This window comes from Salvelinus namaycush, chromosome 12, assembly GCF_016432855.1.
Source record: "Salvelinus namaycush isolate Seneca chromosome 12, SaNama_1.0, whole genome shotgun sequence".
NCBI classification, from domain to species: Eukaryota; Metazoa; Chordata; class Actinopteri; order Salmoniformes; family Salmonidae; genus Salvelinus; species Salvelinus namaycush.
The window spans coordinates 5,842,043-5,852,674 of NC_052318.1; the positions used below are offsets into that span (position 1 = coordinate 5,842,043).

The following is a 10,632-nucleotide window of genomic DNA, read 5'->3' on the forward strand; positions in this document are numbered from 1 at the left end:
TTTCTGACCCAAGAGAATAGCCTCTCATCTTTTAAAGATGAGGAAAAACATGTAACATACTGTAAGCCTCACAGTGATGGTGTTTGAAAGTTCACCACCGCCTGCAACGCTGCTAAACCGTACAATAGAATATTTAATAGAGTGTGAAAAGCGATCTTAACAAACAAGCTCTTTGATAGTTGTTGGGTGCCAGTCAAAGGGGATGCTCTACCAACCCTAAGGTATAGGAGAACCCATATTCTGTTCTACAACATCAAGGAGCATCATTGAGTCCAGTCTAAAAATGTTTACCAAAAAATGTATTTTCTGTGTGTCTGACACCAACGTTGATATCCACCCTATAGACCTGCTTTTGGATCTGTTGCTCCATGCACCAGAGACATGGACAGAGATTGTGAGGGATAAGAGACCTGTTGTTCATAGATAGAGAGGTGGGGTACGTGAGAGACTACTCCATTCTAAGACTTAGATTTCTGTGTCGTCACATACGTAGGCTCATGCAAAGGGAGTACTCTGCATCTAGATAACTGCAGCCACTGCTACAAACAGAGGGGTTATGGGTTTGATATTTGGGGGCACAACATTAAGTGTTAACACGCACATCACTATGACTCCGGCACCGGAGTGGATGGCTGCCATTTTACGGGCTCCAAACCAAGTGTGCTTTTTTTTTCTTTTTTTTTTTGCAATGTTTATAACTTATTTTGTACATAAAGTTTCTGCTAACCGTCTCTTATGACCGAAAAGATCTTCTGGACATCAGAACAGAGATTACTCACCTCCAACTGGATGAAGATTTTTTCTTTAATGAGTCCAACGCAAAGGATATACTGCTTCCCCGAGACCAGGCCCAAATCCCTGTCATTTACGTGAAGAAAATACAGAGATACGGGGGGCGGAGGTCGGAGTGCCTTGTGAGGATTCGTAGGTGAGTGAGTAAATCGCCACTACCATCCGTTCTATTGGCCAACGTGTAATGACTGGAGAATAAACTGGATGAGCTACGACCAAGAGTATCCTACAAACGGTACATTACAAACTGTAAAATCTAATCTTTCACTAAGTCATGGCTGAACGACGAAACGGATAATATAGAGCTGGCTGGATTTTCTGTGCATCAGGAGGACAAAGCAACTACACTACCGTTCAAAAGTTTGGGGTCACTTCGAAATTTCCTTGATTTTGAAAGAAAAGCACATTTTTGTCCATTAAAATAACATCATATTGATCAGAAATACAGTGTAGACATTGTTAATGTTGTAAATGACTATTGTAGCTGGAAACGGCTGATTTTGTATGGAATATCTACATAGGTATACAGCGGCCCATTATCAGCAACCATCACTCCTCTGTTCCAATGGCACGTTGTGTTAGCTAATCCAAGTTTATCATTTTAAAAGGCTAATTGATCGTTAAAAAACCCTTTTGCAATTATGTTAGCACAGCTAAAAACTGTTGTCCTGATTAAAGAAGCAATAAAACTGGCCTTCTTTAGACTAGTTGAGTATCTGGAGCATCAGCATTTGTGGGTTCGATTACAGGCTCAAAATGGCCAGAAACAAAGACTTTATTCTGAAACTCGTCAGTCTATTCTTGTTCTGAGAAATGAAGGCTATTCCATGTGAGAAATTGCCAAGAAACTGAAGATTTTGTACAATGCTGTGTACTACTCCCTTCACAGAACAGAGCAAACTGTCTCTAACCAGAATAGAAAGATGAGTGGGAGGTCCCGGTGCACCACTGAGTAAGAGGACAAGTACATTAGAGTGTCTAGTTTGAGAAACAGACGCCTCACAAGTCCTCAACTGGCAGCTTCATTAAATAGTACCAGCAAAACACCAGTCTCAATGTCAACAGTGAGACTCCGGGATGCTGGCCTCATGATAAGCTGTAGAACACACTATCTACCAAGAGAGTTCTAATCTATATTATTCGTAGCCATCTATTTTCTGCCACAAACCGATACTGGCACTAAGACCGCACTCAACCAGCTGTATAAGGCCATAAGCAAACAAGAATATGCTCATCCAGAAGCGGCGCTCCTAGTGGCCGGAGACTTTAATGCAGGTGAATTTAATAAATCCGTTTTACCTCATTTCTACCAGCATGTCACATGTGCAACTTTTCCCCTACCTACATGTACAAATTACCTCGACTAACCTGTACCCCCGCACATTGACTCGGTACCGGTACATCCTGTATATAACCTCGTTATTGTTATTCTTATTGTGTTACTTTTTATTTAATTTTCTACTTTAGTTTATTTAACAACTCTATTTCTTCAACTGCATTGCTGGTTAAGGGCTTGTAAGCATTTCACGATAAGGTTGTATTCGGCGTATGTGACAAATACAATTTGATTTGATTTGATTTGAAAATACAATCTTGTAAAACTGAGTTTCTAAATAGGATGTGCAATTCTCAACATGACAAAGCCTTTGCCATACCTTGAGTTAGGGCACACACTGCATACTCCCCGTGTCTGGTTGTGAGTTGAATGGGGCTGCAGGGTCAGTGTCGGACCAGAGAGCCTGTGATTGAGAGGCCTTTGAGGCCCACTTGTTCCTCTGCCAAAAGGAGGGTGGAAAGACCTCCATGGCTCCTCACCCTCTTAATCATTTATGTAACGGCTCTAGAATCCACACAAATACTGCAGACGGGAAATATGGCAAAAGCCTAGTGAGGATTGAGGTGTGGAACAGTTTGAGTATCCCTTCTTCTCTTTAATAGAAAAACTTGTTTTTCTCCGACATGAACCAATACTGATTCTTGAAAATAAGGGCAAGCTAATAGGATAAAATATAAAATAGTGAATTTGCAAGTTGGTGTGTGGTGGTGACGAAATTCACAAATCTGCCAGACAGATTTTTATATCAGGCCTGTTTACACAAACTGTGTCATAAACGAAATCTTGTCCAAATCAATTTGTCATGGATGTTAGTCATTCGATCAAGTCTCCATGGCTATGGGAAGATTTGACCAGCCTTGTGGTTTATCATTGCAGATATTTCCCACCATGCGATGTCACGTCCTTTTACAACAGAGGGCTATGGTCCCATGTCTACAATGACCCTCTGTGTTCTAGCTCCTGGGATCTAAATCTACTACAATCATTCATTCAATAAGCAAGTGAAAAGTATGAAATCATCAATTACTCTACAAGCCCCTGTCTTTTCCAGTTGTAAATTCCAAGCAGATTATTTAATGGATTGGAAACTTATCGAGACCATTGTGATATCTATTACCTAGTTTAGTCACGTTATAGGATGGTTTCTGACATTGAGTACATAAAAAAAAAAGGTTGAATCTAACGTAACATATTCAAGTCTCCATGCCTGTATGTTCCCATCACTACAGTGGCTTGATGGAGAGGAATCCGGGTAGAGCCCAGTGGAGAGTTTCTGCTGTAATGAGACCATAGTGCTGATAGAAAGCAGGACTGAAAGAAAACACCAGAAATGTATTTTTGGATCTGTTTCAAAAGCACATGGTTGTTATAACTGTTAATTTAGGAACATGGAAGTAATGCACCTTATTTACATTTTGTTGCCTTGGTTAGCCTGTTGTTATCAACTGTTTTATTTGACATTTGGTTTGAGAGAGATATTTCACTGCACTGTGGGGGTAATATTAGATCATTTGGAATGTAATAAAAAAATGTCCAGGTTTATTTGGTCCACTACATCACCTATCCTTGTGTATTTCTATCGTGTCTATTCTTTCTACTCTGTGATAACTGAAAATGTATCAAGCTTGTAATAAATATTGCAAGTTATTTCTGCCGTCAGCTCCTATAAGCTTTTAGGGTTCATTTGAATAAGCAGTTCTGCTACATTATTGTGTAACGTAAATGTGTTTTTCTTGATTACACCATTGCTCCTTTAAAACCTTGGTGACAAAAGGTTTGTCTACAATCCTTAATGCAACGTTGGTGAAGGGATTAGACAGCAACAAAGCGTTATTAAAGGCATCCTTAAAAGAACACTAACAACACTTATACAGTGTCTTCAGAAAGTATTCATACCCCTTGACTTATTCCACATTTTGTTGTGTTACAGCCTAAATTCAAAATGGAGTAAATTGATTTGTTGCTCACCCATCTACACACAATACCTGTATAATGATAAAGCGAACACGTTTTAATACAGTTTAGCAAATGTATTGAAAATTAAATATAGAAATATCTATTTTGCATAAGTATTCACACCACTGAGTCAATACATGTTAGAATAACCTCAGGCAGTGATTACAGCAGTGAGGCTTTCTGGGTAAGTGTCTTTTTAAAATTCTTCAAGCTCTTTCAACTTGGTTGTTGATCATTGCAGACAGCTATTTTCAAGTCTTACCTATAGATTTTCAAGCCGATTTAAGTCAAAATTGAAACTAGGCCACTCAGGAACGAACATTCACTGTCATCCTGGTAAGCAACTCCAGTGTATATTTGGCCTTGTGTTTAAGATTATAGTCCTGCTGAAAGGTGAATTTGTCTCACCGTGTCTGTTGGAAAGCGGACTGAACAAGGGTGTCTGTTGGAAAGCAGACAGAACAAGGTTTTCCTTAAGGCTTTTGCCTGTGCTTAGGTCCATTCCATTTCTTTGTATCCTAAAAAACTCTCTTGTCTTTGCCTTTGACAAGCATACCTATAACATGATGCAGCCACCACCATGCTTGAAAATATTAAGAGGGGTACTCAGTAATGTGTTGTGTTGGATTTGCCCCAAACATAACACTTTTATTCAGGACATAAAGTTTATTTGCCAAATGTTTTGCAGTATTACTTTAGTTCCTTGTTGCAAACAGGATGCATGTTTTTGAATATTTTTTAATCTGTACAGGCTTCCTTCTTTTCACTCTGTCATTTGTATTGTGGAGTAACTACAATGTTGTTGATCCATACTAAGTTTTCTCCTATCACAGACATTAAACTATGTAATTGTTTTAAAGTCACCATTGGCCTAATGATGAAATCCCTGAGCAGTTTCCTTCCTTTCTGGCAACTGAGTTAGAAAGGACACATGTATCTTTGTGGTGACTGGGTGCATTGATACACCATCCAAAGTGTAATTAATAACTTCACCTTAATCAAAGAGATATTCAATGTCTGATTTTGTATTCTTTTTTTTACCTGGGGTGGCAGGTAGCCTAGTGGTTAGAGTTGCTAGATTGAATCCCTGAGCTGACAAGGTAAAAATCTGTTGTTCTGCCCCTGAACAAGGCAGTTAATCCACTGTTCATAAGCTGTCATTGAAAATAAGAATTTGTTCTTAACTGACTTGCCTGGTTAAATAAATGAAAAATATATACCAATAGGTGCCCTTCTTTGTGAGGTATTGTAGAACCACCCTGGTTTTTGTGGTTGAATCGCCGTTTGAAAATCTCAACTGAGGAACCTTACAGATAATTGTATGTGTGGTGTGCAGAGACGAGGTAGTCATTCAAAAATCACGTTAAACACTATTATTTCACACAGAGTTCATTCATGCAACTTATGTGACTTGTTGAACTTATTTAGGCTTTCCGTAACAAAGGGGTTGAATACTTAATGACTCAAGACATTTCAGCTTTTCATTTTTTATTAATTTGTAAACATTTCTAAAAACATAATTCCACTTTGACATTATGGGTATTGTGTGTAGGCCAGTGACACAATCTAAATTCAGGTGTATGAAGACTTTCTGAAGGCACTGTAATTGGCTAACAAACATCCCACATGGGAGTTATGAGCTGACAGTGTGTGTGAGAGTTGACAGAAGCTTGGATTAGGCCTAAAACTGTTGTCCTGTTACAACACCGGATGTCCCCCTAATTGCACCCTTTTCCTTATACACTGACTGTACAAAACATTTGGAACACCTTCCTAATATTGAGTTGAACGCCCCCCAACTTTTCCCCTCAGAACAGCCTCAATTTGTCAGGGCATGGACTCTATAAGGCGTCGAAAGTGTTCCACAGTGATTCTGGCCCGATGTTGATTCCAATGCTTCCCACAGTTGTGTCAAGTTGTCTGGATAGCCTTTGGGTGGTTCAACTAAGCAGCGTTGCAGTTCCCAGCAGCGTTGCACCTGGCACCTAATACCGCACTCTGTTCAAAGGCACAGAAATCTTTTGTCTTTCCCATTCACCCTCTGAATGGCACACATACAAAATCCATGTCTCAGTGATCTCGAGGCTTAAAAATCCTTCTTTAACCTGTCTCCTACCCTTCATCTACACTGATTGAAGTGGATTTAACAAGTGACATCAATAAGGGAGCATAGCTTTCACCTGGATTCACCTGGTCAGTCTGTCATGGAAAGAGCAGGTGTTCTTAATGTTTTGTGCACTGTGTATATCGCACTACTTACTTTTGACCAGGGCCCTGGGGAATATGGTGCCATTTGGGCTACAGCCAGCGTCAGGGAAGGTGAGGGAGGCACACATCATGACAACACTCAGTCGGACTCCTCTCAGATAGCGAGGGAGGAGAGGAGGGCCGTCACTATGCTGTTTCTGCTACTGCTCTATAAATGATCTAGTGGTATTGGACATAAAATGCCATATTCTGGCCTAATGTGCTTTTGCTCAGTTTAAATTCATTTTTTTATTTTCAACAAATACTATTAATGTGTGCTTTTGAGGTTTCATTTGAGTGTATGTCTCTGCTAAAATTAGGCAAATATTGATATAGAACATTTGAATACAAACTCAATTTTATCATAATATATTGATATTTTATTAATATCCCTTTTCTTAAAGGATATCATGTACACCAAATATCCTTGGCAGTTAAGCGCATTCAATGTCTTTAGAAACCAAAAACAGTCACTTGGTTTTACAATTACAAATAACCACAAAATAATGAACTGCATGTAAATAACATGCAAAAATCCCATGCCTACTCAGTAGGTAACAACATTTTGACTGCTGAATATGTACATATTTATGCTTTCAATTATAAAAAAATATATTTTTTCGCTTATATTCTTGGGTAAGCTATGACCTCGGTTCCCTCCAAATCATCCCTTAAAAATCTCTTACAATCCGTGAAGAATACACTTCACATTCTAAGGCTACTTCAGATGCAACACATCCAATCACAAACAGAGTTTAGTTTGCGGAGCTTCACAAAAAGGCACGAAAATGTTAATGAAAAATAATTTTCATTAATCCGTGTTGAAAAAGGAACAACAGGGAAGAGAGTACCAATGGGTAAATACACAAAACAATAGAAACAAATGTGTCTTACAGTAAACATGCTGGAGTACTTCTCCAATAAAGAGTGGTTCCACCATTGTTACTACATACGAGAAAACGTATTCAGAGAAACATGGTGCCATCAAGTTCCCATGATACCATGTAAAGAACGATCATCTACAAAGTCTAAAAGGATGAAAAACAAAATATGGCACAGGTACACTGATACATGGGGCGGTCTGCGTATCATCAGTCTTTTTGAATTTCAGGCTGTCAGTATCAAAAAGTCCCACCAAAAGCCTAATATCCTTTGCTGTCTACATATCAGAAGACTCGTTGAAGTACTGGGGTTGGGTTGAAGAGAGAAACTGTTCCCTTTCCATCCTCTGTCGCTATCTGTCATGTTTCATGATCTTTAAGTGCTGTATGGACACAGGGGAAGCAAAAGTGCATTCAAAAAGGTAACAATGATGTTTGCTTGTTCTTTTCAAACAGAAATAAATGATAAGTAAAGATATGAAAGTCTTAGTAGATGTCAATGTTCTTTGGAGAGAGGGTGGACTGCAGGTCTGACTGAGGAGTGCCCACAGGGGAGCTGTAAATGTTTGTGGGGGAACCGTATGAGGTGGACACGTGCGTCTGAAATGTACTGGAGGCTGAGGAGTACATGGTATTGACTGATGGGGAGCCATAGGAGCTGTGCACTGGGGAGGAGTAGCAGGACGCCACTGGGGAGGGGTATGAGGAGCTGGGAGAGGGGTATGATGTGGAGGGGGAGGAGTACCCCGAGACTGGGGAAGGGATGGCCATGGGGGCGGACCCTGCCTTCTCCACCTTCTTGTCCTTCTGCCTCAAGTGGATCTTGGTGTGCCGTTTTCGTTCATCGCTGCGGGCAAACTTGCGGCCGCAGATGTCGCAGGGGAAGGGCTTCTCGCCTGTGTGCGTGCGGATGTGTGTGGTCAGGTGGTCACTGCGGCTGAAGTTGCGCATGCAGATGCGGCACTGGAAGGGCTTCTGGCCCGTGTGGATGCGGATGTGGCGTGTCAGCTCGTCTGAACGGGAGAATCGGCGGACGCATGTTTCCACGGGGCAGGCGTAGGGCCGCTCGTGAGGCGGAGTCTTGCACTGGCGGTTGGGGTACTTGCGCATGCGGCTGGGCTTCACCAGCTGAGACTGGTAGGAGCCCTTCAGGTCCTGAGAACCAGTCTGTGTGGCGAAAGCCTTGATGGTGGACAGGGGCGTGAGGGAGAGCTGCTGCTGGATGCTCTGACACTGGAAAGTCTTCTGGTCAGGGGGCAGCAAGCTGATCTCACCCTGCTGCTGAGGAAATAGATAGTCTGGTATCATGGGCAGAGACATGTTGGGCAGAGAGCATGTCTTGCTGCTGGGGTAGGCGGGTGGTGGGTACGGGACTGAGCTGTTTGAGGGGCTGGGAAAGGACTGGTTAGAGTCAGGGAAGAGGTCAGGGCTGACGCTGCAGTAGGTGGTGCTGGTGTCGCCGACTTGGATGGGCCAGCTCATGGTGTGGGAGGAGGAGCTGACCGGAGCAGCAGAGGAGCATGGGGCAGCTGAGGTGGGTGGTTGGGACATGCCCATCAGCCCACTGACCAGGCTATATAATGGCTCTGGCCACAGGCTGTTGCTGCAGCTGGTTGCAGGTTCCAGGGTGAACCTCCCCGTGTAGGAGACGGAAGGCAGGCGAGGGGTTGAGTAGGTCTGCTCCATTAGAGACTTCTCACAGCCGATAGAGATATCATGCAATGTATCTGAAAGAACAAACAGCGAGCGTTAAACATAACATTTACATTTTCTACAGATGGCAGCCCCCCATGCTGTGGGGGGGGGGGGGGGGGGGGGTGAGCACAGGACAATACTGCTGGCTCATACAAAATACATCACGTTACTAAGAGCAGGTGCTGACACTAAAAGATCATTTAAATCATCCATAAAGATAAATACCAGTATAGCTCTAATAATTATTTTGTAAAGCTATTTATAATTTTTCAAAACCTCTTAGGGTATTCATATATTTTGCATAGACTGCAGGCTATGTCAGAACTGAAATGCAATCTCATTGATTATGCACATTGCCATGCATATTTCTGAGTATGTATGATGTATTAAACCATAAAGAGTTAGGAGTTGGAGCAGCCCTTACCTCCAGTCAGATGGTTGTATGAGTCTCCAGGCTCCCCGGTCCCAAAGCCTACACCGTCTGGTGCAGAGGCAGTCAGGAAGGGGGTCCCTGTTGAGTGGAGCAACATCATCTCCTCCAGCTTGGGGTAGCTGTCCATGGGAGAGTAGGAGAAGCCAAGTGGGTCTGAGATCTGCAGGGCTGAGGGGAGCATCTCTGTCTTGGCTGCAGCCATGGTGCTGTGCTGCCGGTGCTCTGACTGTCTGGAGAAACAGAGGCGGTGGAGACGCAGCTGGCGCTGCAGCTTTCTGTCTCGGGTGAGAGGAGATTACCAGCCAGCTGAATATATTGCTGCTGCTCTTGTTGAGGAGGATGGTCTGAGGAATCCAATGCTGAAAGATCTGCAAGACTTTGCTGCATTCAATTTCGCAAAAGATCCCAGTCTTCAATAACGATCTTGTGGTTCATTCATTCCCGTAACGGTAGGAATTAAAACTTTTTTTTTTCTTCTAGTAATCCCGATTTGTAATAAAGAAATGTGTAGTTGTTGTGTTTTCCCTTTTGATTAACTTGTTCGCTTTTAGTTCACGTGTTTGGTAAGAATAATTTCGCTAGCGTAGTACTGTGCTTCCTGCTCTGTACTGATATGAGCTCTGTTTCGCTGCGAGGGCTGTTTCACTAGGCTGAGGATTCCCACCACTTTATAAAGCCTCTTGCCGTGACGTACATGTCCAAATAAGGACAGGAGGAAGACCATATTTAGACAAAGCAGTTGAGGACACCGAAGACTTGTCTGAGTAAATGGGGAGAGCTGGAGACTGTTTATCAACATATTCTGCAATATTCACAGATTTCACACGGTGCATATTATAACAAAAATAGTTTTCATATAGAAATACACGACGGTTGCTGCTGTTTTGCCGTGGTTTTCGGAGTAAATGCACACGTCCTATCTATGCAGCGCACCGCCATTGCCGGAAACCCCAGCTACGACATGCCATATAAGGTCTTGCCTTCACAAGGATCAGTTCCGGTGGGTTTCCACTTCCTTGTCCTTATTAGGAGTTTCCCGGGGGTGGGGTGGCGGGGTAATACTAAACTGAGCAGAGCTCGGCAATAAATGTGCGAGACCTGCTCAGATCCAGCACGTTTTGAAGAAATAACTCATGTCTGCACCCAAAACAATGTTTATTTTATTTGTTTATTTATTTATTTCAGCTTTATTTAACCAGGTAGGCTAGTTGAGAACAAATTCTCATTTACAACTGCGAGGCTACATACAGACACCTGTTAGTCAGGCTGATTGAGGTAGTATGTACATGTAG

General features: G+C 42.2%; 1 protein-coding gene across 1 annotated transcript; it reads right to left on the reverse strand.

Moving 5' to 3' along the window:
* Positions 1-6,688: 6,688 nt before the first annotated feature.
* On the reverse strand, positions 6,689-9,997 carry LOC120056846 (early growth response protein 1-like). The gene is made up of 2 exons (XM_039005085.1): positions 9,332-9,997; positions 6,689-8,939 (listed from the first exon to the last, which is right to left on the reverse strand). Exons 1-2 carry the CDS (start codon positions 9,540-9,542, stop codon positions 7,699-7,701), a joined length of 1,452 nt encoding a protein of 483 aa, XP_038861013.1. The 5' UTR covers positions 9,543-9,997; the 3' UTR covers positions 6,689-7,698.
* Positions 9,998-10,632: the final 635 nt, after the last annotated feature.